Consider the following 27257-nt stretch of genomic DNA (forward strand, 5'->3'; position numbering starts at 1 on the left):
TAACTTCCAATTTTCTGTATTACTGTCTTTGGATCTAAAATAGCTTTGATATAGGATTATAATTCGAGAAGATAGATCTTTTAATTTTCATCTACGATCCCTATAAAAAACTTTCAATTAAGTGGTCCTGGTCCTCAAAACGAACCCCCCCACACACACACATTACCTTTTATAACAAAAAACTGGTTGACGAGTTTTTGATGATAGCTTAACGCATTAATAGAAAGTGGTCGTGGTCGTATCGTCCGATATTTCATATATAAAATATCGATAGGATATGAGTGACAACAAACCTATATACCAAATTTAATTAAAATACCTCAAAGTTTATTCAAGCTATCGTGTTCATGCCGGACGGACGGGCATAGCTTAAAGGTTTTCTGGCGCCAGTTAGCAGAGCGAAAGAGCGACTGGCGCTCTTTTTTGCACGGCCATAACCCTTTAAACGGTTAGGTGCTAATTAAGAAACAATTTTTTTCAATTAGAGCAAATTGTTTCTAAGCGGGGCCGCGCCCCGGCAGTGATTTGGCAAGCGTTTCGAGTGTATTCCTGCCGTGAAAAGCTTATCAGTGAAAACTCATCTCATCGGAGTCGGCATAAAACATGGGACCTACCGGCCAATTTGTAGAAAAAATTAAAAGGAGGACGATGCTAAGTAGAAGAGAAGCTCGGCCAAAAATTTCTTAGGAGGTTATCGCGTCTTAAATTAATTAATTTATTTTTAAATCAATTCTCATCAAATTCCCATTATTAAAATTAAGTTTAAGGAAACCACTTCGGGGAGTTTTGGATTTTCTGAATACTTTCAAAACTCTTCATTCATTTTAACGTAGGTGACCAAGAGATTTCTTTAATTTTTTTTAAATTAACTTCATAAAGAATTTGAATTTTTAGCAAAGCTTATGTAACGATATTGTCAAGTCCAACCAATTTTAAAGTTTTTTATAGTAAATTTCACACCTTTACTTCTGGGTTTTTAAATTTTATTCTAAGCTATGACTGAGAACCAGTGTACGAACTTTTATATTGGTCGAAGTTGATAGATCTTTTTTTTTTTTCTAGAAAACAGAGGACCGTGTTAATAAAAACTGCTTAAATTCCAGACCTTTTATTCAATATTCGTATTTTTTTTCATGGTGACATACCTACAAACATAAAAAAAAGTTCCATGTACTTTGTTTTTGTAAATTCGATGGACTAATGTCAAAATCGTACTGCGCTGGAAGTTGATGTATCAAATCAAATAAAAAAAGTTTTAAATCAGCTGTCCCGTCAGCAAACTTGTAGAGTTCCGCCATGTTATTATTATTATTATTTATTAACCTTATTAAAATAAATTGTTAATATGTCATAATGTCAATTGTTAATATGTCAAATGAGCATTAGCTGCCAGGGCTATCCGCTCGATGGGAATTAGTTATATCGAATAATTTTTTTTTTTGTAAGTTTTTAAAGTAATGTTAGATGTGTGCTTTAATGGCTTTGACGAAGTTATTGATTGAAGTTACGTTCGCTTTCGTGGGTATTTTTAGTAGCTCGATCCCTTTGCTTTTTAGGTAGCGTCTTCTGGCTTCTTCGAGGTCGGGGCATTCGGTGAATATATGTTTTAGTTAATTGTATATTCCGATCAGTTCTCTTTTTAAAATAAAATCTATCAATAACAGGCTTTTCTGATCTAAGTCCAGCGTGCAAATAAAACTAGATTATTCCACTATTTTCCCAACGTTTCGCTAATCTTTGTTAGCATCTTCAGGCGGGTATTTATTTTAAAAATCCCTGCCACAAACAAAAGTTAAAATTACAAGATAGTTAAATGAGTAAAAAATTTTAACAAGAAACACTTACACTATTGGATTTCGTATCGAAAACATGAGCATAAAACAACAAAAACATTAGTCACTTAAACATATACATGAATAAACTATAATCAGTACCATCTAACCATCATGGTAGTCTTGTCAATACTAAATATTCTTATTTTTATATTTGTAAACATGCTATGTAGGCGGCAGCAATGTTTTCTGTATCCTCGCGTTTGTTCATTGTCTTTTCTCGTCTTTCCATTATTGTCAGGCTTTCCAATGAGTATCTTGTTGTTATTCTCTTTTCTTTGTCTATAATTTTCGCGTTTTTAAAATCAGCTGTATGACCCCTTGTCAACATATGCTGTGATAACGCTGTGCTGGTCTTTTGTTTTTTTATGTCAGCTTCATGTTCTCCCAGTCTAACAGCTAAGGCTCGCTTTGTTGTGCCAATATATATTTTATCGCATTTTTCATTTTCTCTTCCTTTGCATTTTATCTCGTATATAACGTTGTTTTGTTGTTGAGGCTGAATAGGATGTTTTGTTTTTGTATATATTGTAGAGACGGTGTGGTTTGATTTGTAAGCAAGGGTTGTGTGTTGTGTTGTTGCTATATTGTGATGAATATTTTCTGTCAACTTTGGAATGTATGTAACGCTGTAGAATTTCTTTTGTGTTTGTACTTAAGTACTTGTTCTTTTATCGGGTTGGTTGTTGTTTTTCATGGTCTCCTGGTCTATAAGTTCGCGTATTAAGTTTATCGGGTAATTGTTTTTTCTTAGGATTCTATATATTTTGTCTATATTAGCGTCGTGGAATTCATGGCTTATGGTCAGTATCTTGTGTATTAAATTTTTGGTTGTATTGATCTTATATTTTATGGGTTGTGATGATAAATAATTTATTAGTCGTCCAGAAGAAGTAGGTTTTGTATGCCAGTCAAGTAGAAGATTTTGATTTTCCCTGTGAATGCCTGCGTCAAGAAATGGTATTTTGGAGTTTACTTCAATTTCCATAGTAAATTTTAATTTGTCATGGTATTTATTTAAATTTTCAAGAATTGTGTTGGCATCGTTGCGTTTAATTACAGCGAAAATGTCGCCCACATATTTGCATATAAATTTTATTTCTATATTGTGTTCAGGCTTTATTTAGCTTTAGAATCGTATTGTCCTATACGTCATCCATGACGATGTCCGCAATGGTGGGAGAAATTGGATTGCCCATGGGCATACCAAAGGTTTGTGTATACAAATCGCCATCAAATATAAAATAGTTGTTTTCCTTTATGCAGAAGTCTAACATATCTTGAAATTTTGTTTTAGGAATATTAGAAATGGCTTTTATTTTATCCCATTTGTTCGAAATTATTTTAGAAGCTAACGTCGTTGGTATGTTTGTAAATAAAGATACGACGTCAAATGACACTAAAATATCTTCTTCACATACACATATTTCAGACAACCTATCTTTGAGGTTAAAAGAGTTTTTAATATTATATTTATCCGAAATTAATGTCTTTAGAATCTCTCCAATGTGTTTGGATAATTTATAACAGGGGGCCATGAATGAGCAGATAATAGGACGCAACGGAACTTCTGGCTTATGAATTTTTGGCAACCCATAAACTCTCGGTGCTGCTGCCGCTGAACATGTAAGTTGTTGCTTTTCCTTGATGTTTATGTGTTTATTTTTATACAGATCATCTGCTATTTTATTGTTTTTCTTTTGGAGAGTCGTTGTCGGGTCGTTTCTTGCTTTTCTGTATGTGTTTTTGTCTTCAATAAGTTGTTTCATTTTATCTATGTACTCACTTTTATACATTGCCACAGTTTTGTTACCTTTGTCCGCGTCAGTTATAATTATTTTGTTTTTGTATACTTTGGTAAAAGATTTTGCTTGGTAAAAAACGCGAAAATTATAGACAAAGAAAAGAGAATAACAACAAGATACACATTGGAAAGCCTGAGAATAATGGAAAGACGAGAAAAGAAAATGAACAAACGCGAGGATACAGAAAACATTGCTGCCGCCTACATAGCATGTTTACAAATATAAAAATAAGAATATTTAGTATTGACAAGACTACCATGATGGTTAGATGGTACTGATTATAGTTTATTCATGTATATGTTTAAGTGACTAATGTTTTTGTTGTTTTATGTTCATGTTTTCGATACGAAATCCAATAGTGTAAGTGTTTCTTGTTAAAAATTTTTACTCATTTAACTATCTTGTAATTTTAACTTTTGTTTGTGGCAGGGATTTTTAAAATAAATACCCCCCTGAAGATGCTAACAAAGATTAGCGAAACGTTGGGAAAATAGTGGAATAATCTAGTTTTATTTGCACGCTGGACTTAGATCAGAAAAGCTTGTTATTGATAGATATGTTTTAGTGTTAGATCCGTTTGACAAAATGGGCAAGACGGTTTTGGTTCTCCAGATAGGAGGTATTGGTGCGTGTGAAGTGTGTGACCAAGACGAATACGTGAAAAGGTTTTTATGTGCCCTTTGGGAATATCTGTTGGATAATTTGGGGTTTCCGATATTAGGTTAATGCTGCTGTAGTGGTGGTGGTGATAGTGTTGCAATTCTTGCGTGCGTTTATGGCGTAGATGATTTAAGATGAATCGCCGGCTATCTCCTTTCTCTATGATGTTGCATGTCGTTACAGGTGCCATAAGTACTGATTTAGCGGCTAGGTCTGCTGCATCGTTGCCGGGGATACCTGCATGTCCAGGTATCCATAATAGCCTGATTTTTTGCTCATTATCGATTAGCATATCTCTTATTTTGTTTATTGTCTTTGAACTAGGGATTGGATTTTGGACTGCTTTAAGAACCGAAGCACTGTCGGTACAAATCAGGATCTTAGAGGCTTTTTCTTGCGCAATCGTAATTGCGTTATAGATAGCGATGGCTTCTGCTGTGAACGAAGATGAGGTTTCTGAAAGGGTTTGCATCTTTAAAATGAGACCTTTTGCGTCGACGACGGCATAACTGGCCGGAGTGTTGTTAGTTTTGGAACCGTCTGTATACCAGAGAATCCATTCAGCCGCTTGATAATAGGCTCTGCGTTCTTGGAATTTTTGGCGGAATTCGGCGTCGGTGGTGCAACTCTTTTTTTGTGCAGATAAACTAAGATCGCAGGATATTTTTTTAATGGCCCAAGGAGGGTTTGCTGCTTGGTAATTTTCACCAATCCAGGATAGTCCCAGTTTGCTTGCGGTGTCAAGGACTAAATACAAGGTAGACGGTATTCTCGGCGTTTTATTGTTAAGAATTATGGAAGATATGTCGTCATCGATGACCGAGTTTGAACAGAAAGTTACCTTTGGTACCAGCCTAGTATGAATATCGTTTGTTCTATCCTCTAATGAGGGTATACCAGCTTCTATCAGGATGTTTTTTATTGGTGTTGTTCGGAAGGCGAAGACGCATGCCCTTGCTGCCTGGTGATAAATGGAGCTAAAGATATTCAGCGTTGATTTTGGAGACTTGCCATATAGATACAATCCATAGTCTATCTTACTTAATACTAAAATTTTTGTTACGTATCTAAGAGTGTTTATGTGTACTTGATATCTTGTACTTGAGAGGTATGTTATTAAATTTACCCTGGCAGCTAATGATTTCTTTAGTTCAATACAGTGATCTTTCCAACGGTAATCATGGGAGAATATGACACCTAATATTTTTAATTTTTTAACGTTCTCAATTTCTGAGTTGTTAACAGATATTTTGTAGTTGTGATAATCACATCTACGTCTTCTACAGACATGAAAATTTTTTGTTTTACCAAAAGATATTTTGACTCCAGAGAGGTCAGACCATTCTGATATGTTTTTTAAAATATCTTGGAATATTATTTTTGTCTCATCTTCTTTATTCCTCTTAAATAGAATATACAGATCGTCTGCGTACAGACAGTGATCTACCGAGTTGTGAAGTTTTATGATTTTGCTTATCTCGTTGAATGCTATGGAGAATAGAATAACTGACAGGGGGGAGCCTTGAGGAACTCCATTGTGTAAGGGGTAAATATTGGAGAGTGAGTTTCTAACTCGAATTCTGGAACGTCTGTTCGATAGAAAGGATTTTACAAAGTTGAAGATTTTTGGCCCTACTTTCCAGTTGTGGAGACATTTTAATACCACGTGTGAACCGATACGGTCAAATGCCTTTTCGAAATCCACGGAGAGAATTGATACATGTTGACGTGCTGATAGAGCTTTGCATATGTAGTGGTCGATGTGGAGAAGAGCGTCGGTGCAACCTTTTCCTGGCTTGAAGGCGACTTGGCAATGGTCGGTAAGTTGGAGTGTTTCTAAAAACCATGCAATGCGGTTAGCTATTATACGCTCTAAAACTTTGGATAAGCAAGGGAGCAGGGATATTGGCCTGTATCCGTTTGTGGAGAGGGGGTTATTATTTGGTTTAGGTATTGGGATTATTGTTGCAACCTTCCAGCTTTGCGGTATGACGCTGGAGTCAAAAATGGAGTTATAGAGGCTTAACAACCGGGATTTAGAATTAGGAGATAAAGACTTTATCATCTTATAGGATACACGGTCGAATCCGGGAGTTTTTCCTTTAGCTTTCCCTAGACATACATTTAATTCCGTACTAGTAATGGGCATTTCGATAAGATTTGCTTTAGGATTAGTATTTGAAAGCGATATTGACATATCTCCAATGTGGGATTTTGAGTGTCTAAATGAGTGTGAAAAATTATGATCTGACGAGTACTGAGACCAGTCGGATGCAAATTGATTCGCGATTATTTTTGGGTCAGAGGAGGTCAGAGGAGGTTTGTTGGGTTTGAATACATTTCTATTGTCAAGTCCATTGATGTTGTTCCATATTTTGGGGATTGAGGAGTTTGGGTTGATAGATTCTGTGAACTTCTCGAAGCTCTGTCTCTTTTCTATTTTCATTTCTTTTTGAAATCTAGCATTGGCTTTTTTAAAAGTTCGTAAATTTTGTGTAGTGGGTTGGGTTTTAAAATTTTTCCACGCTTTAATTTTTTCTGTTCTGAGGTTTGCAAGGTTTTTGTTCCACCAAGCAACGTTTTTTCTTTTTGAATTAGTTGCTTGTGGGATAAATTGATTTGCAGCCACTTTAATAGATTTGACTATGCTGGTGGCATTGTGGTTGGGGGATTTTGTGGGCGTACGAGCTTCTAGTTCGAGATCAACGAGTTTAGCAAAATTAGGCCACTCCCCGTGTTGTAATAGAAATTTTGGCTGAGATTTATCACTTTGGCCAGTGTTTCTGCCTAGCGAGAAAGTTAAAAGAATAGGGAAATGGTCGCTATTGTATAAGTCATCTAGAATTCCCCATGAGATTGAGGGAGAACAGAGGGATATATCTATATGAGAGTAGATCGGGTGGAGAAGTGGGTCGCACTACCATCATTCAACACGCACATGTTTGATGATGTATGATTGCATTTTCGATAAGCCGTCCGCGGTGATTAACCGTTCTTGATCCCCACAAATTGCTCCAACCATTGAAGTCACCCAGAACAATGATTGGGGTGCTAACTGATGAGAATATGTCACTGAGCTCTCTGCTGGGAAATGTTTGACTGGGGGGGATGTAAATAGACATTATGGTAAATTTTATATCCATATCTATCTCGAGTGATATTACTTGGAGGGGGAGGGAATGTGTATTCTTTTATGTCGTATGTGAGCTTTTATCAGAATGCCGGCGCCTTGTTTTGATTGAGTATTTGTTGTTGAGTTGCAAAAGTAGCCGTAGAAATTTTTTGGGAGTATTGGAGTGAAATTATTGGTGCAATGGGTTTCTTGTAGGGCGATAAAGCGTGGGTTGTGTTGATTTATAAGGATTTGAAGTTCAGAATAGTTATTTATGAGACCTTTAATATTCCACTGAAGAATACTGAGGTTCATGTTAACAGAAGTACTTAATACAATTTTTCGGTTTTACAAGAACTATATAAGAAAAGGAGGGGTGATATATAATATATATAGTATAAAAGGAGAGGGGGGAAACGAAATCAGACCTCTTCTTGCGAAGAGTCCATGGATTCGTCTAGGTTTTTGGAGTTATGGATATAGTAATTATTGCTCTTGAGCAATTTTTGTGTGAATTGAGAAATAGGAGATTAATACGATACGTTAGTGTTGGAGTAGGTTATGCTCGTTGGTTTGGAATGTGGTGCACTAGTAGTTGACGTTGAGATATATGTGGACGTTGGTTCGGTGTAAAGGTAGTTGAGGATAATTCTTTAGAATGTCTTTTGTTTAAAGAGTTTGCTGGGAGAGTGTTGTTTGTTATGTTGCTATTTGTTTCCGCTCGTGGAGTAGAAAGGGGGATTCTTGTTGTATTGGCGTAGGATGTTGCTAAATGGTTAAACGGCAGTCTTTCTCTCTGTCTACGACGAGCTTCACTAATGCTGAATTTTTCTAGAGTAGTAATTTTAAGTACTTCTTTCGCTTGAATGAATTTTGGGCAGTTTCTATCAGAGGCTGGGTGTTCACCTGAGCAATTGGCACAGAATGTTCTGCTACATATATCAGGAGTGTGTGGGGGAAGGTTGCAGTTGCAGCAAGATGGATTATTCGAACATCTTTTCAGGGTATGGCCTAGTTGCTGGCAATTCTTGCAGCGCATGGGATTGGGGACATAAGGCTGGACTTTGACCTTGTACCAGGCAACATCTACCGACTCTGGGAGGCGATATAGGTCAAATGTGAGTACCATGAGACCGGTGGGGGTTGGTTTGCCGTCAATTTGGCGGGAAAACTTGTAAACTGCGGTGACATTTTGGTTTTCCATTTCGCTTACAATCTCGTTTTCGGGCACGTGTTTAAGACAGGGCGCGTATATTACGCCTTTCACAGAATTTAGATTTTAATGTAGTTTAACATTAATTGGGCACAAGTTGGACAGGACTTTGGTTTTAAGGAATTTTTCGGCAATACGGGCATTTCGTGCTGGAATTAATAGACTTCCGTCTCTTATTTGCGAAATAGAGTCTACTTCAGTCAATATGGCAATGCATTTTTTGATAGCGAAGGGGTTTAGTTGTGAAAGGGAAATATTGCTGTCAGCAGATGAAATTAATATGAACTTTGGGCTGTTGGTTGGAGCGGATTTTTGTGGAAGAAGGGGAAAGTCGTTTGATTTAGAATTTGGTTTTTTCTTTTTTTGTGGGTTTGCGTCGAAGACCTCCAATTCAGAGAATCTGTTTGGAGGCCTATCTGGCCACGGCATGTTGAAAAAGAAAATGCACTTTACTCTAAATAACTATTTTCTTTGTTTTTAAATTATATAAATGATCAGATCCACGTGGATAGCAAAAAAGAAACGAATATCGTGTAAAGCATAATATGATTGTTTAAGGTAACGGAACTTTTCTCACTGAGTATCACTTTTTGACAAAACACGTCTGATTGCTTTGAATGATAGTCGGCGACTGTGTCCGTCATGTTATAAAACAAATCAATAAAGCTTAATTTTCCTAAAAAATATCTTTAACAAAACACGTAAACATTAACATTAATGTTTTGTTTATTAAGTACAGGGAACAAAAACCCCGTTAAACTTATAATTTATATTGTATTTAATTAAATCAATAGAAGGTTGAAATGAATAATGAATATATGTAAATAATAAATTTAATACGCACTCGTTGTGGTCAGTGTTAATTTTATTTGGGTGTGTTCAGCAATATTTGGCTTCATTTCGATTATATATTGGTAAATTTTTGGGCCTTGTTGGGCGAAGACAAAGTTTAGCTAACTTTACCAATAAAATGGTAAGGTCCGTGCACTGTTCTTAACTATTTACCAATATGTAAAATGGAAAACCGATTGAATATCCAAAAACAAATCATAAAATTTGTGTGGCATGTCGTACCTCAGTATGATCAGCATTCGAATCTGATGAGAAAACCCCCTTGGGGATTGAAATTAAACCCAATTCAGCGCACTCATTTAACACAAATTTGGTCTGATATTTAAAATTCAAATTGTTAACCGTGTTCGTTGGTCGATTTCAAGTTCTTATAACTGTTATTATAGATTTAAGTAATTAACATTTACCCTCCCAACAGCGCTGGAAAGCGTTTAGTCATCATCTCTCATGTTTTCTTTCTCGAGCTCGTTAAGCAAAAAATCGTTGATATCGATAACAGAACTGAACACATTAACTGAAAGGAATAATAAATAAACATAGATTTTCAGACCATGAAATCATGTGCTAAAAGAAGTAAATACATATGTTCGTGAATGACATTTCAAGAATTTTTACATATTTGCTTTACATTTCGCCGATGCTTTTGTAAATTCCGCCTATCTAACGGCCATATGTAGCGGGGATATGTCGCTTATTCTCACTCGCATTTCTCACATCCCTACTACTTAGGAAATAGAGCATAGCAACCGGTTCATGGCTAGCAAAGCTTGTCGGTTCGATTCTTTAATATTTCAAATATTTAAATAGGTAATACAAAATATCTTATTCTGCAAACTCAAAGTGAAACTTTTAGAAAACTGAAGAGCCCAGCTGTAAAAAAGTGGCAGCAACTTACTGTTTTTAGTGTAACTGACTAAGAATATGAAATTGAGTTTCATTTCCTTTGGATTAATATTGGGTTCCGAATTCAGATTATTAACAGTGATCTCAAAGCCTCCCAAAGATAACTTTTTTGCATTGATCTCTCTTCTTATATGTATGCAGCTTCTTTTTTATAAGATAGAAGTTCAACTATTTTAAAGTTATTTTTTTTTTTTTAATAGGATTATGTTAATTAATTTTAGTTGTTGTCCTTTTAAAAGAATGTTGTCTTACACGTACAACCGCTGTTTGTTATTAAATAAATGAATAAATAAATTGTAAGGCTCGTCGCAATACCTAGAATGACAGCGATTTTCTCCCTCCAGCGGGTTAGGGTGCTAAGAATATACCCGCAGCATTATTAAATGGGTTGTGTGGAGCGCAATCCTTTTAAGCGGTCGCCAGCTCTCCAACCCAATTGTCAACCTAGCCTACCCGTGGCGAATCTATTTCATTAGCAGGCGATGCTCTGGCGACCCAAAGTTCCTCATTAAACTATGGGGTGAGGGGCGGTATGGCTTAAAAGGTTCAATGTGGTTATATTATATCGTTCCCGAAATGGCCCCGCCTGTACCTTAATGGCGCTTGTTACCCAAAACCTTCAGGGAGTGTCCTGACCGCTACAACAACAACAGAGATTTTCTTATAAGAAAATACAGTTTTTTAAACTTTCTGTGTTATGATGACACTATAGGTTTTCTTTTCAACTTAGGATTAAATTTACAAGGTTGTTCCGCTATATTAATATATCGGAGTAAAAATTTTATTCTTATTCGTCAGGAAGATTTATAATAATGTAAATTGATGCAGTTTCTGTAACGTCCTGGATCAATATCAGGCAAAGAAGAATCAACATGCTCCCGAAAATCTTAGTGAAGTGTTTTTTATCGCTAATCAATCAATCAATCCAAATACATACATATGCAACTAACCTGTGCTATAGCTCGACGATTTTGGTAAATTAACCACATCACGACGGAAAGAGGATAGATTTTGTGTAAATCTGAAAGAAACATGAATTATAATAATAAATGTTGAATATAAAATTTGATAACCTAAACCCACTTCTCTTTATTTTTGCTTGATACGTTACGTTCGATGCCGACCATAAGATCGTCGAACCATTGGGCCATTGTTTGCTGCTTGTCTAAAGGTTGTGAACGTATTATATTGTCCTTCAATGATCTATAACAAAAACACAAATATTATACTTGATAATCTTACATATGTACATACATACATAATGAACCTCAATTTTAAATGCATTTAAAAAAATTTGTTATTTTTAAATCCCAATCGATAGTTCTCAAATGCATCTCAAATAACCGGAGATAGCATTCTCGGACTTAAAAACTCATTTTTAATATGGGATTTGCGCTGTCTCCTAAATCCATTTCAACCATGGCCGAAACTGAGCTCAAGTTGAAAATTAATATTTAAGAACTCAATTAGCCCGAAATGATAAACACAGCTGGGACTGAATTGTTACGTAAAAACATGGTTTTCGGATTAGAACTTACACATACATCATTAGGGCGGGTCGATTTAAAAATCGCTCATTGCTCTGTGAAAATCGTATTCTAGGGATCAAAATAAGAAACTTTGCCGAAGGAACCATACCTCTAAAACAAATGCCCCTACGACCCAAATTGGGAGACATCAGAATTCGTTTTAGAGGTATGGTTCCTTCGGCAAAGTTTCTTATTTTGATCCCTAAAATATGATTTTCACAGAGCAATGGGCGATTTTTTTGCCTCCCCACAAATCGACCCGGCCTAATGATCATGGTACTTAGTTGGTATTCGGCATTATGATACATGAACGAGTAATTGAACGGTATCGCTGAATTGATGATTTTTTGGTATTTTTACAACCCGAACGACGTTTTTATATCTGTTATGACTTTAAATTATGTTCGAACGTTCTTTTGGTCCGAAAAAGAGCAATTCATAAAAAATAAATCGATATGTTACAATCCAATTTAACTTATAAAAAAAAAAAAAAAAAACTTACATATCGCAATATCTTCGACTGGCGTATCACGTAATTTTCCTTCTCGATCGGTGATCGAACGTTAGGATTCCGCCCCTACTAATAAAATTGAGAGTTCACTTTTTCTCCAAACATTTGAGAATTTTTGTGTATTGGGTTATTTCATTTTAAATGCACTTACCTAAAATAATCCTCATAAAGAAGTATTAGAACTAATAAAGGTCGTGACATTGACCATTGATTTCTGCAATCCTCTGCCATAACGTTATTCAGTAATATAGACATCATGTTCTGCAGCAAATCAGAGTTCATTTCCACAACCTAAAAAGACGATATTGTATTAAATGACATTTTTAGTTAATCAATTACTGATACCTCAAGGAACTGAGCGTTTTCGGGAGTTATATTGCGCAATTTTTTATTTGGGAATGTCGAAACTGAAAGGTTTAAATAAAAAAATTAATATTGTTAAAATTAATATTGCTTTGTTTAGTTTTAAACATAATACTATAACTTAGAGCTTTATTCGAGATTTAGGCCTCTGAAAAGATTTAACGTTAAAGTTTGTTCAATCATTACAGTATTTCATATGTCATATTATTATTTTATAGGAAAATATTTAAAGAAAGGATGGCCTTTTAATGTCATGGATGACAGATGTTTTTTGAGAATGTTCAAGAGTTCCAAAGACGGATCGAAGTAACGAATCAAGCTCATACAATTTCGCATGTTCTACAAAGCAGAAACATATTTGAATATTTTATTTTCATAAATATTTTTTAAGTTTACTCACGTTTCGCAATAAAAATCTAAACTTGAAAATCTTTAAATAAACAATGTCATCCATGATTTTAAGCATTGCTCCCTAGATAAAAACACTTACGAGGTGTTGTTGTTGTATTAACGATAAAGACACTCCCTGAAAGCTTTGGGGAGTGTTATCGATGTTGATGGTCCTTTGCCGGATATAGAACCTTTACGTTCCGGTAACACAAGTCCTTAATGGGTACTAGCCCGACCATATCGGGAACGATTAATATGACCACATTAAACCTTCTAGGAAATCTCGCCCGCCCCACCTCCTGGTTCCATTAGGAACTTGGGGTGCCAGAGCCTCGGCTACTAAATATGTGTATCATACATTCATATTTGTAACAGGATTCCCTTCGCGTAGGTGATATTGACAATTGGGTTGCGGAAGCTTTGAAGCTATATTGCTTTGTATTGCGCTCATGAACCGCTTGATCCCCACTCTTACGAGGTACAACCGCTCATGATTTTTATACCTTTCATGAAAATGAAATGGTATATTAATTTCGTCACGAATCCCAAAATTGTAAGTCCTTAAAGGAAAATAGATAGACCCACCATTAAGTATACCGAAATAATCAGGATGAAGAGCTGAGTTGATGTAGCCATGTCCGTCTGTCCGCCTGTCTGTTTGTATGAAAAATAGGCCCTCAATTTTTGAGATATCCTGATAAAGTTTGGTGAGCGGGTGTATTTGGGTGTCCGATTAGACATTTGTCGGAACCGGCCGGATCGGACCACTATAGCATATATCCTCCATACAACCGATTTTTCAGAAAAAGAGGATTTTTGTCATATCTTCCTCAATTTATCAGATTGAAGCTTCAAACTTCACCATATACTTTCGTATATTGCACATATTGTTGTCTGAAAAAATTGATGATATCGGTCGTATATATAGTATATATCCCCGCAACCGATTGTTCAGATAAGAAACTTTTCGTAATTACTGCCCTATTTTAAGAGCTAGAGGCTTCAAATTTCAACGAATGCTTACGTATATAGCATATATTGTTGCCTGAAAAAATCATAAAGATCGGTGGTATATATAGTATATATATGGTAGTATATATAGCATATTCACAATTTCAGCCCCATTTTAACAGCTAGAAGCTTCAAATTTCACCAAATGCTTAGGTATGTAGCATATATTGTTGTCCGAAAAAATCATAGAGATCGGTGGTATATATAGTATATATCGCATACAACCGATTGTTCAGATTAGAAACTTTTCGCAATTTCTACCCCATTTTAACAGCTATAAGCTTCAAATTTCACCAATTGCTTACGTATATAGTATATATTGTTGTGTGAAAAAATCATAGAGATGTGATATATATGTATAATATATATATGATGGTATATATAGTATATATATATAGTAGGGCGGGTCGATTTAAAAATCGCTCATTGCTCTGTGAAAATCGTATTCTAGGGATCAAAATAAGAAACTTTGCCGAAGGAACCATACCTCTAAAACGAATTCTGATGTCCCCCCCTTTGGGTCGAACTTTTGGGTAGGGGCAATTTCAATTCTACCTGCTGTGTCTTGTGGTGGCTTAAAAAAAAACAACACAAGCAATTTTACGATTTGCAATTGTGTCACAGTGATACCTTCATTTTTTAAAACGGTTGAATAAAAACCCCACACAACTATGTTTACGACATGCAAATGCATCACAGTGATGCCTTGGTTTTAAAAGGGGGTTGTAAAAACGCTAATTTCTAATAATTTTTTTTAATTTCTTTTCTATTACCAAGTTAAATTCATTTTTGCATTTACATATGTTCTGACTAAATAAATTTCTAAAGAGAAAAATAAACTCCAAAAAGAAAAAACATAGGCATTTCAAAGTGGGATTTTTCAAAATTTGCCCCTTCGACCCAAATTGGGAGACATCAGAATTCGTTTTAGAGGTATGGTTCCTTCGGCAAAGTTTCTTATTTTGATCCCTAGAATATGATTTTCACAGAGCAATGGGCGATTTTTTTGCCTCCCCACAAATCGACCAGGCCTAATATATAGTATATTTTGTTTTTTGCAATTCCAGCCCCATTTTTACGGCTAGAAGCTTCAAATTTCACCAAATGCTTACGTATGTAGCATATATTGTTGTCCGAAAAAATCATAGAGATCGGTGGAATATATAGTATATATCGCATACAACCGATTGTTCAGATTAGAAACTTTTCGCAATTTCTACCCCATTTTAACAGCTATAAGCTTCAAATTTCACCAATTGCTTACGTATATAGTATATATTTTATGTTAATAATAATGAGCTTAAAGGCCGTGGTTAAATAAAATTAATTTGTCAATATTTCGTCTTCAGTCTGAAGCCATCTTCAGGACTGTAAGTAAACACAAATGTACAAAAGGGGGACATTCATTTCAGATACATGGTCATTAAAATTTACGTTATGCAACTAGGTATACATATAAACGAGACACAACTTACACTTGGGGTTATTCTTGATCGACTGATCATATGTTCGGAAAACAAAAGTAAAATAAACATCAAAAATTTATACAATTTTAAAGTACAGTAAGTGTAAACAAAAATATGCACAAACAAATATATAGGGATACAAACAATAGAACAAAGAATATGTCGTCATCCAACATTATGATTTGTTAATCCTAAATATGCTGCTAGCGGAATAATTTCTGTACGCTGCTTTCTTTCATGTGCGCCGTGAGACTTGCATTTTGTGTTGTTGCTTAAGCAATAAATTGCGATATGCATATGCGCATTGGTCTGTGTCACTTTTAAAATTAATTCTCTTATCATTAGGCGTGTTCATAATGTGGAGCATTTCCATGGTGAAGCGCTTATTATATTGTTTCTCTATGTCCAATATAGTAACATTCTGGAAATCGGGATAGTGGCCCGTATGCTTACAGTGGGCCGTTAAGGCCGTTTTATTTTCCGAAGCGTTGTGCCTAAGTTTAATATTGGACTTATGGCCGGAAATCCTTGTCTTTAATTTTAACCACGACCTTTAAGCTCATTATTATTAACATAACATAAACGCATAAGGCTATAAAAATTACCAAAAATATAGTATATATTGTTGTGCGAAAAAATCATAGAGATCGGTGGTATACATAGTATATATCTCATACAACCGATTGTTCAGATAAGAAACTTTGCGCAATTTCTGCCCCATTTTAACAGCTAGAAGCTTCAAATTTCACCAAAAGCACATGCAGACCACAAAAAACGTGAAGCTTTGCATACTCACACAAAGCACCTACCTATTTTTATTTTATATTTATCTTAAAAATCGTTTAGATATGTTCAAATTTCACCAAATGCTTACGTGTATAGCATATATTGTTGCCTGAAAAAATCATAGAGACCGGTGGTATATGTATATAGTATACATCTCATACAACCGATTGTTCAGATAAGAAACTTTTCGCAATTTCTACCCCGTTTTAACAGCTATAAGCTTCAAATTTCAACAATTGCTTACGTATATAGTATATATTGTTGTGTGAAAAAATCATAGAGTTCGGTGGTATATATGTATATTATATACCCCATATAAACTGTCATTTTTGTCCCTTTTTTACGGCTAGAAGCTTCAAATTTCATCAAATTTTATCAACTACTTACGTTTACGTCATATATTGTTGAAATACGTGATTCTTAGTCATAGTTTTTACATGCAGACCACAAAAAACCTGAAACTTTGCATACTCACACAAAGTACCTACCTATTTTTTATTTTATATTTATCTTAAAAATCGTTTAGGTATATACATCTGTTCACTATATATTTCTCATCTTATACATCCCATTATTTGGAGATTACGAACGGGATAAGATTATTGTTCAGCCCCATTCATGAAAGGTATGAAGTCTTCGGCACAGCCGAAGACAGTTCCGTCCTTACTTGTTTTTTTTAAACACCTGCAAGGTATAACCGTTTCTGATATTAAATTAAAAGAGTTTAAAATTTCGCAACTGCACACATATGCACATATTTATTTTTTTCTCAAACAAAAACCTATTTGAATATTTTATTTTGTTTATTTCCTTGATTTCCTTTTGTTCTGATATTGATTTTTAAATATTATATTGCGCAAAAATTAAAAAAAAAATCGTGGCCGACCAGAAGAGAGAACGGTTATACAATGTAAATGTTTTTATCATGATTGCTCCTACCTCAAAATATGTTCCTAACAAAAATTTTAATTCTTCGACCTTTCCCTTCCGACTAGAACAAGGCGCAGTGGCGTAGTGAGGGGGGAGGAGCAAGGGCATGTTGCACCGGTCGCTACTCACAGGGGGGCGCCAAATGGTCCGCAAAACAGAACTTCCTGGATAATTTGTATTTTTATTAAAACTGATTTCTGGAAAATATTGATTTCTGGAAAAAATTTTCTATACTAAAAATGCATGCATATATCCGGAACAAGTAATGGAATAATTGAAAGCATATATCTTTTTTCCTCACGTTCAACGTTACGATGGAAATTATTAAATAATGCTTTAACAAAAACTGTCAAACCTGAATCTGAAACACTATGGAACGCCAGAATACAAGCGGTTAGCGTTATCATCGATGGGCAAGGGAATGTAGTAGAACAATTAGCAGAGGACACTAACACCACAAGTGACACCAGAAGGGAAGCTACAATTCTGTTGCAAAATATACTAAGTTTTAGTTTCATAACATTAGTTCATTTCTTGTATGAAATCTTAAGGAGGATTGATCGTGTGCAGCTCAGATTACAAGATCCGGGGATGAATATTAGAGACGCGTATCATGATCTGAAATCATTAGCGACTGAACTTTCCGAAATTCGAGACACGCTCTGTGAAGAAGCAATAGATATTGATATAGTCTTGATATAGTAAAACGTGTAAGAAGGCGCCGCGAAATACCCGGAGAATTGACTACAGATGTTGGTCTTTCCGCAGAATGTGAAACTTCTCGCGTTACCGATCGTCTCCAACAAGAAATACGTACGAGATTTACACGACTAAATGACCTTAATTTTAAATTTGGATTTCTCTTAGACGTTGGAAATTTGTTAAACAAGGATAATGCTGATAACGACTTAGAAAGAAGTTGTAAGAACTTGGGTGAATTTTTATAGAACAGATTTCGATGGAACAGAACTTTTTATCGAAATATTTGACTGCAAAATATTACTTCGCAGTAGAAAATAAATTGAACCTAAAACTCTGTTAGAATTACTTACTTTTATAATCTCGTATGGAGAAGATGTTTTTCCAAACTTGCGAGTGGCACTTCAAATACTCTTGACTATGTCAGTATCAATTGCTAGATGCGAACGTTCATTCAGCAAACCAAAACTGATTTTGACATTATTAAGTGTGGAAAAGGAAAAATTTGAAATGATAAATTTTGCTGATATCATTGATGTATTTGCTTACTCAAAGGCAAGAAAAATTTGCACATAGATATTAGTTTTACTAATGTAATACTAATGTATATCAGCCTACGACTTTATTGGTTTATTAATTTTTGAGTATGTAAAATTATATTGTTTTGGTAATATAGGGGCGAATAAGTAATGCATTGCATTTGCTTTCATAACTTATGTACCTTAACGATTTCTTATCCTGTAATCCTGTTTTCTCACCACCTCCTATATTCTCTAGCGATTATAATCTATGTACATATATATATGAAAATTAATTGCTGTACGTTAGTCCCGCTAAAACTCAAAAACGGTTTGACCGATTTCGATATTTTTTTTTTCGTTCATTTTGATTAAAGGATGGTTTGAAAAAAAAAAAATTGGAAAAGTGGGCGGGCCGGCCAATATAAATTCTATTTCGCCCAAAATCAGAACCGGCTTGGGCGGGGTGGGAGCGGGAATGGGTTTCGGACTGGGGGAAGAGATAAATGGAATAACGGACGGACAAGACCAAGAAGAAAGATAGAAGATAAAGTAGAAGAGAAACGGATAGATAGGGAAGAAGGAAAGCGGGGTTAACTGGTTTAATGCACGCAAACCAATTGTCGGGCAGGACGAATTCTGCCGGGTACGCTAGTATAAAATACATATAAATGGTAGCTTGCCATACCTGAAATATTGTATTGATTGAGCAAATGAATTAAGATTAAATGAATATTTATATTAATCTTCTGCGTTTCGAGATTTAATTTTGTATGATAAAACTTGCAAAAGGCATAAATCTAGATTGAAGCTCTAAGTGGAGTTGGGGTATGATATAAATACCTTTTAATTGTAATTGTTTAAATATGTACGATACGATACTATCCAATATGGAACAACAGCTGATGTAAATCGTCGAATCTATTTCAATGCAAATATTTTGAATCATGTGGAATATTATTATTTAAGTTTGTGCTTACCTAACGCAGAGAGACCTTTTGAAAGACTTTCCAATATATAAACAAATGCACGTGGTTCCAAACTAGCTAGAAAGGTTATGTGATCTTGTGACAAGCAGTTCAGCAGTCCATAGTATGCCGAAGACAATTTTGGATATTCCTATTATTAATTATAATTTTTTCATTTAATTTAAGGTAAGCTGGAAAACATGGAATTTTGTCTAAAAATAAGTTCTAATAAATAACGCATAGAATTTAGGTAAGCGAACAAAAAAATAAAATAGATATCACCAAATGATAAATTTCAAAAAGAAAAATGTGAAAACATCAGTTTCTTTGATACGGATGCATTGATCAAAACGTACACAACTTATTTTTAGACGAAAAGCCGTATTTGTACACCTCGCAAATGAAGTTCTTTCAGAATGAATCTATGCAACTAAAATATTCGTGCTTTATTTCTAAAAAAATACGATTGTGATATTTTTTTTAGATATCATGAAATTGTACTGCGTTAATAGCAAAGAGGCAGTGCCCTTTAGCAATTTTAATGCCAATAAATTTCAACGGGTACAACAAATACTCATTCAATAATGTATAGTGAAAGATAAAGCAGGGTTTTAAATTTGATGTTTACTTGAAAATTCGTAACTTTTACAAATAAAAATTTAATTTTCTCCAAATTAACTTTTTACACTTTACTACCTTTTTGCTATGGACGGCAGTGTAGGTACGTGTTTTATGATCATCATAAACACATATAAAAAATAAATAAATAAATACACGCGCGATGACCTCAGAAGAGGTTTTAGGCCGAGCTGCTTTTCCAATTTGAGTCATGCTCCTTTTGAATTTTTCCTTCAAATTGGCGGGACGGGACCTACATGTTTTACGCCGACTCCGAACCGCATTTGCAAGCCAGATGAGTTTTCACTGAGAAGCTATCCATGGCAGAAATACGCTCGGAGTGATTGCCAAAACCTTTTCTTCTAATTGAAAAAACCTGTTTCTAAATTTTTGATTTTGCTTTGGCCGGTGATCGAACTCAGGATCTTCGGTGTGGTAGGCGGAGCACGCTACCACCACACCACGGCGGCCGCCACATATCAAAAATTAAATTAATTGACATTTACGAACCGAACACTTCAACCTAACATATATGCAATATACCTAGTCTTAAAAGAGTGCAGAGAAATTTTCTGAATTTAAATTTGATTTCTTAAATTTGAGATGGAGGTTCTCAACGTATTTTTTATTGTAATTTACTGAATATTAATAACCTTAATTTAAATTGCAAATGCTGAACTTAAATTGTAATTTTCCGAGTTTGAAATAAAAATTCGAAACTAAACTACAATTTTTGACTTGATTGTAATTTTCTGAGCTTAAGGTTAAAATTCCGAACTTGAATTGTATATTTATTAATTTTATTTGCAAAATTCTGAACTGGTATTATAAATTTCTGAATTTGAAATGCAACTTTGTGAACTTGAAAATGAAATTCTGAACTTAAATTTTAATGTTCTGGAAAAAAGAACTTGAAATTTGTATAACTGCGCTATACCAGCCATATTACTAATTTGTGAGACCCTAAGTAAGCTCCATATACACTCGATAAAAAAATGTATGGGCATATTGGCGTTTCAGAAAAATTCGATTTGAAATATCCCAGTTAATTTTAGTGTAAAAACAGCGTTATGCGCATATATAATTAAATTTAAACTAACCAATAAATCATTTTGCTGTATTGACATAATAAGCTTTGCAGCAATATTAAGAACATTGTCAAGTGTATCATCGCCGTACAGCTTAAAAACACCAAAATTTACGTAATTTCCGCCCAAAGCATTTTTCAAAATCAAAAAACATATCGAAATGCCTTTCAAGCGCATCGGATATTGTTGATCTCTGGGCACATCGATGTGTAATATACGATTACCGTATATGCATATAAGTTTTGACGCTTCACGAAATAAAAGAATTCCCATCGGGCTTGATACGTTGCCTTGAAGACGTTGTGTGCGGCAATGTACAAGCTCAGCAAATAATTTCAGTACAGGCGTTGTGACGGCGGGATCGTGGGCCCATAATTCCACAGCGCGTATTAATATAGGTAAATAATCAGCGTAGTATAACCACTCAAAAAGCATGGTATATGGTATACGAGCATTTAATGGCTGAGCTAACCCACGTAAATCTCGCGCTAAACCAATTATTGCTTTTTTGGCTTCCTCATTAGGAAAACTATTAGCATCCATTAGTACGTTGCCTAGTGACTCAAATTGATCTGAAAGTAAAAAGGTGTTGTTAATTGGTAGTTTGTTATAATCGCAATTTTAGCTTGAATGAGAAATTTCAATTAATTTACACACATGCAAAGATTCTGGTTATTATAGTACAGGAAGGGCGTAACTTCCATTTACAACATTTAAATGATAGCTATCAGGCATATTCTCAAAATCGTTTTTGATCAATATTTTCGTTTTTTTTTTTTTTGTTTTTTTGTTTTAAAGTCATTTAACATGTTCTGTAAATCCTTAAATGTTTTCTTGTCCCAATAAACCTCAAAAAAGTGGACTTCAAGAACATTTTCAAATAAGTACCGAGTTGTGTCAAAGCAATTAATACTTATAATTTTACCCAGGTACCCAGGCATTACCATTTGTAAATTATAAAGCTACAATGCTAAAACTACTATGCTCGCAAGGACGACTAAAAATATATATTTAACAAATTAAAAAATGGGGTGGCAACGCCTACCTAGGCAGCTCAAACCTTTGGAAGAAAGCCTTGCGTCGACTTAAGTTAAGATATCTCAAGACAGATAGATAGATTAGATTTGCTATGCACTTTTTTTGACAAGGGAACCGATACACAAAAAATCGGCAAATGAGAAGTTGCGTGCAAAAAGCGATCTTCTTTGAAAGTTATGTTTTGAGGTTTTCGTCTTTTAAATATTTGAGGTGGTATGGCATTTTCGTTGTTATAGTTTTTGTAACATTTTCTTAACATAAAGTTTATTTCATATATAATCCTTCCAATGTATATGTTGACAAAATCTATTTTTCACAAAAATGGCGAAATAATTTGGGATAGATGTTACCTTTTTGCATATAACATAGAAGCTACAGTGGTACATCAATGAAGTTCTTGTATTTCTCACTTCCTATGTAAAAAGGGTCAAATATAGAGTTTCAGCGAAATCGGGAGACATTTACATAAGTTGTTTGAGAAGATACACTGTATATTCGTAACTAAATTTTTTTTTGTAAGATCGAAACAAAAGCCAGCACAGAGCTCGACATTTGCGACATCACGAACTCCGTTTCAGAGCTATACAAAAAATATTTGGTGTGGGTATTAAACTGGACCTATTCTTCCTATAAGGATCTTCGTCCCTTGATTCCTTTTTGCATCCAACTCCTCAATTACGATCCAGTGAATATTGGTGAAGAACTAGATCGGAAACTTCGCAGTAAAGAAGATATTGTGACGAACATTAGCATCACTAAGCTGATACTAAATAAATAATCACGCAACAATACAAAAAAAAACATGAAGCGAGCCACTGGTGTACATGAACACATAAATCATCATTTATACACATACATTAGGCCGGGTCGATTTGTGGGGAGGCAAAAAAATCGCACATTGCTCTATGAAAATCATATTCTAGGGATCAAAATAAGAAACTTTGCCGAAGGCACCATACCTCTAAAACGAATTCTGATGTCCCCCCTTTGGGTCGCAGGGGCAAATTTTGAAAAATCCCACTTTGAAATGCCTATGTTTTTTCTTTTTGGAGTTTATTTTTCTCTTTAGGAATTTATTTAGTCAGAACATATGTAAATGAAAAAATGAATTTAACTTAGTAATAGAAAATAAATTAAAAAAAATTATTAGAAATTAGCGTTTTTACAACCCCCTTTTAAAACCAAGGCATCACTGTGATGCATTTGCATGTCGTAAACATAGTTGTGTGGGTTTTTATTCAACCGTTTTAAAAAATTAAGGTATCACTGTAACACGTAAAATTGCTTGTGTTGTTTTTTTAAGGCACCACAAGACACAGCAGTTAGAATTGAAATTGCCCCTACCCAAAAGTTCGACCCAAAGGGGGGGGGGGGGGGGGGGGGGCATCAGAATTTGTTTTAGAGGTATGGTTCCTTCGGCAAAGTTTCTTATTTTGATCCCTAGAATACGATTTTCACAGAGCAATGAGCGATTTTTAAATCGACCCGCCCTAAAATACATACTAGGCAACGAAGAGATACTCACAGACTCATGTAGCCATCAGCCGAAGTTGGTTCTCACACATGCACACGCATATATGTAGCTCAATTACCAAGCAGGAGATACAGCAGAAGGCGAAACGTCTAGACTTTAGTAGAAATATGCGAATGAAGCGACGAAATATGCGAATTATAAGTGTTATTGTGAAGTACTTTCAAAGCAGTCTAATAAAGACCATTTTGCATTATTGAATATTGGAGTCATTTATTCAACAGTTTAGCGATTCAAACGTAAGCAGAAGGTTTGGAATAAGCGGATTTTGCCAAAATTCGTTACAATATTAAACATCTGTTGTTTGTTTCTGATAAGCTGTTAATATCAAAATTCATCAACATTATGTCTGTGTTCAAGGACACATTTTTTGCTGAGCTTTGATCCACTTTTGTGAAGGAAGTGTTTAAAAAATTTTATGTTCTTTTTATTTACAGTTTAAAAGCGCTCATAAATATGAGCCCAATAGGACTCTGCAATATAGACGAAAATGAGTTTCAGAATTTAAAAAAAGTATATATCATAAATGATAACAAATTTTGAGCCTCATGCAAAGAGCGTACCAAATCCAAAATGAATCAAAAGTGGGTCCTAAATCGGAGCGTTTACGTTCTTTATGAGCTCATTTAAGAGTCAGAATTTCATATATGAGCCTGAATATGATTCATATATGACACATACTGGCGTCATAAACAGCTCATTTTCGAAACTTTTTTTTTAACCATTTATGAATCTTACAAGTCTCATACATATTTAATTCCCTCAAACATTCTAGGAGCGCTCATAATTTAGGAATCCGTTTGAGTCCGAAATATGTGAAAAATGTGAGCATCAGACATTATCAAATAGGAGCAAGGCGAATCTATACAAGGTGATGGCAAAGCGAATTCAACCAATTCGCCGTGCAGAAGAATGTCAAGTCAAAAGAAAATTGTCATTAATTTCGATTAACTGACATGTTGATGTACGTACAAAGGCGTTGTATGGAAAATAATCAAGAAGAAGCAATCAGCTGTTGGGATAGCAACACCTGGAATTGAATTCGCCTTGTATAGGAGTCTTTTATAACCCGGAAATGATGAAACATTCGAGCCTTATGCCTAGAGTGTTCAGCAAAGAAAGTAACTTCAGAAAAAGTTACTTCGCCCCCCCCCCCCCCGCGGGTTAGGGGGTTAGAATAAATCGCGGCACACCTACCGTAAGAGCCGTCGTAAGAGCCGACTAAAATACCAAATAGATTCAAGGGGTTGTGTAGCGCAACCCTTTCAAGGTGTTGCCAGCGTAAATGAAAGAAGGCGGATACCGGACGACCATTGTAAGAAAAGAAATACACTCATTTTCGGCTCTTAAATAAGCTCATAACGAGTGTAAGCACTCCAATTTAGATGTTTTTTATAACACTTTTTTAAGTCGGAATGTTTGCTGGCTCTCATTTTCGTTTCGAATTACAATTTTTTTACGTTCGGAAAGGGTTATTGAAATTAGGGAAGCATATACGAAGCGTTGATTGGAACAATGCTGCTTAGGAAAAGGCTTAAGTCTCTATATGTATGTCATAATGAGGAGGCAGTTACGCGGTCAAAATTCATCAAAAATGTCCGGAGCATTTACGCTTCTGAGAAGTAAGCAACAATAAAATGAACAAAGAATATGTCCATGTTGAACAGTGTTGCGGCCGGGGTATGCTTGAAAATTAACAGGCGTTCGAACTCGTGTTATTGACCTAATATGCCCTGAATATGCTCTGTTTTATTTCCTAAATAATTATAATGTTACAACATATGTATAAAATACAAGTACTGAAAATAAACTTACGTTTTGGTTTTTCGCCTTCCGTCTAGCTCGCCGCTCAAGTTCGTTTTAATCGATTGCAATGAAATACAAAACTTTGACAAAGGCGAAGGGAGTTGCCAGATGGGCCAAATTTATAAGATTGTTTCCATTAGTACAAAGTGTAGAGAACAGGGTAATACAAATATGAAAACAGGTAATACAAACATAAAGAACAGAATAATGCAAACATAAGTAACGACTAAACTACTTCAACGATTCTCGCCAACAAACAGGAAAGCAGGAAACGCTACAATCAATGATGTACATATTCAATTTTTATTCAAATGAAACATTTTCCATAAAAATAGAATAAAAATCTGTTCCAAACATGCTTTGTTAAATATACATTCTCAGCTATTTGCATACGGCTCATAATTTGTATCATTTTGGTGTCAGAAACCTCAATTCTTGCTCTACGATTCATGGAATAACTATATTTTCTGTTTATTACGCCTTTTTTTCCAAATTCCCAAATTTTGAGAGTGTGATATGGGGTTAAATTGAAATTAACAAAAAAAGCAAATACAACACAGTAGTCCAGCGGTAAGGAGACTGTAAGTTTCAGCAAGTTTAAAATCTTGGTGAAACCTTTGGAAAAAAATCATTACGTAATTGCCTGACGTTGAAATGGTACCATCGCAATATGCCAGTAAATGTTTCCCGGCTTTCAGTTTTCCGCAGTAGAACAAATATAATAATTGAATAACAACTATTATTAACCGGTGTTAAGCTCGTTAATTATTGAATATTAAGTAAAATTGAGCACACCATTTAACATATAAAGCAGTTATTTTCCTTTAGTCGTCTTATGATGATGTGATTGTTTTAAATTCCACACCGGCCAATATTATTGATTTTATCATTCACAAGTTTTAGTATATTTACATACATTAGGGTGGTCAATATAAACTAAATAAACGATTCCCAGTCACACCGCTTCTGCATTACTGAATGAATAATGAACTATTAAAGTCTAGAATAACTTGCGATCTGCCTTCAACTCTTGTGAATGTAAAGGCACTAAAATGAGATTTACTGCTTTTTAATTGTTTTTTCATAGAAAATTCTTTTGCTTTGAAATCTTTTTGATCGTAAAATTTTGTTATAATGGTAGTATGTTTAATGATAACTCTTATTAAGGATATTCGAAATATAAAACAGATCTTAGATGTTGTTTTATCTTTTAATTTCAATTTTTAATGATTAATTGCATAGTTAATGAGTAAATTAAAGTCACAGGAATGTATTGGCATCAAAATTCATAAAAGGCGGTAACTAAACTATGGGCGGTATAGAAGAAAATATCCAATATAAATTTTGGTCCTTATCGGAAACGTGGCAATCACGCGGACTAAAATTTATATAAGATAATTTTGATTTAGGTTTCACCGTCTGAAGTGGTGTGACTGGGTGAAATGGTTTATTGAATTTATAAGAACCACTCTTATATATATAAACTGCCGTCCTTAAAAAGAATGTGGGTATCTATATTCTTACTCAAACTGACATGTTGAACTTAACTTGATTGTAACTTTCCAACATATGCTGTTTTTTTTGTTTCAAATAAGCATAATGGACTCATTTGGATGTGATCTTTCTAT

General features: G+C 34.7%; 1 protein-coding gene across 3 annotated transcripts in view; it reads right to left on the reverse strand.

Moving 5' to 3' along the window:
• Ranbp16 (Ran-binding protein 16) overlaps window positions 1-27257 on the reverse strand; it is a 117612-nt gene that overhangs the window by 23755 nt on the left and 66600 nt on the right. For 2 of the 3 annotated variants that reach the window (XM_067786167.1, XM_067786169.1), the window contains 8 exons: window positions 21267-21826; window positions 19561-19699; window positions 19424-19501; window positions 12763-12824; window positions 12569-12708; window positions 11461-11580; window positions 11328-11398; window positions 9882-9988 (listed from right to left, as the gene is read on the reverse strand). In XM_067786167.1, the coding sequence (XP_067642268.1) occupies window positions 9906-9988; window positions 11328-11398; window positions 11461-11580; window positions 12569-12708; window positions 12763-12824; window positions 19424-19501; window positions 19561-19699; window positions 21267-21826 (1253 nt within the window). In that variant the 3' untranslated portion in view covers window positions 9882-9905. The remainder of the gene's footprint in view (window positions 1-9881; window positions 9989-11327; window positions 11399-11460; window positions 11581-12568; window positions 12709-12762; window positions 12825-19423; window positions 19502-19560; window positions 19700-21266; window positions 21827-27257) is intronic. The other variant, XM_067786168.1, reaches the window with a different exon arrangement.

Source organism: Eurosta solidaginis, chromosome 4 (genome assembly GCF_040869045.1).
Source record: "Eurosta solidaginis isolate ZX-2024a chromosome 4, ASM4086904v1, whole genome shotgun sequence".
Lineage (NCBI taxonomy): Eukaryota > Metazoa > Arthropoda > Insecta > Diptera > Tephritidae > Eurosta > Eurosta solidaginis.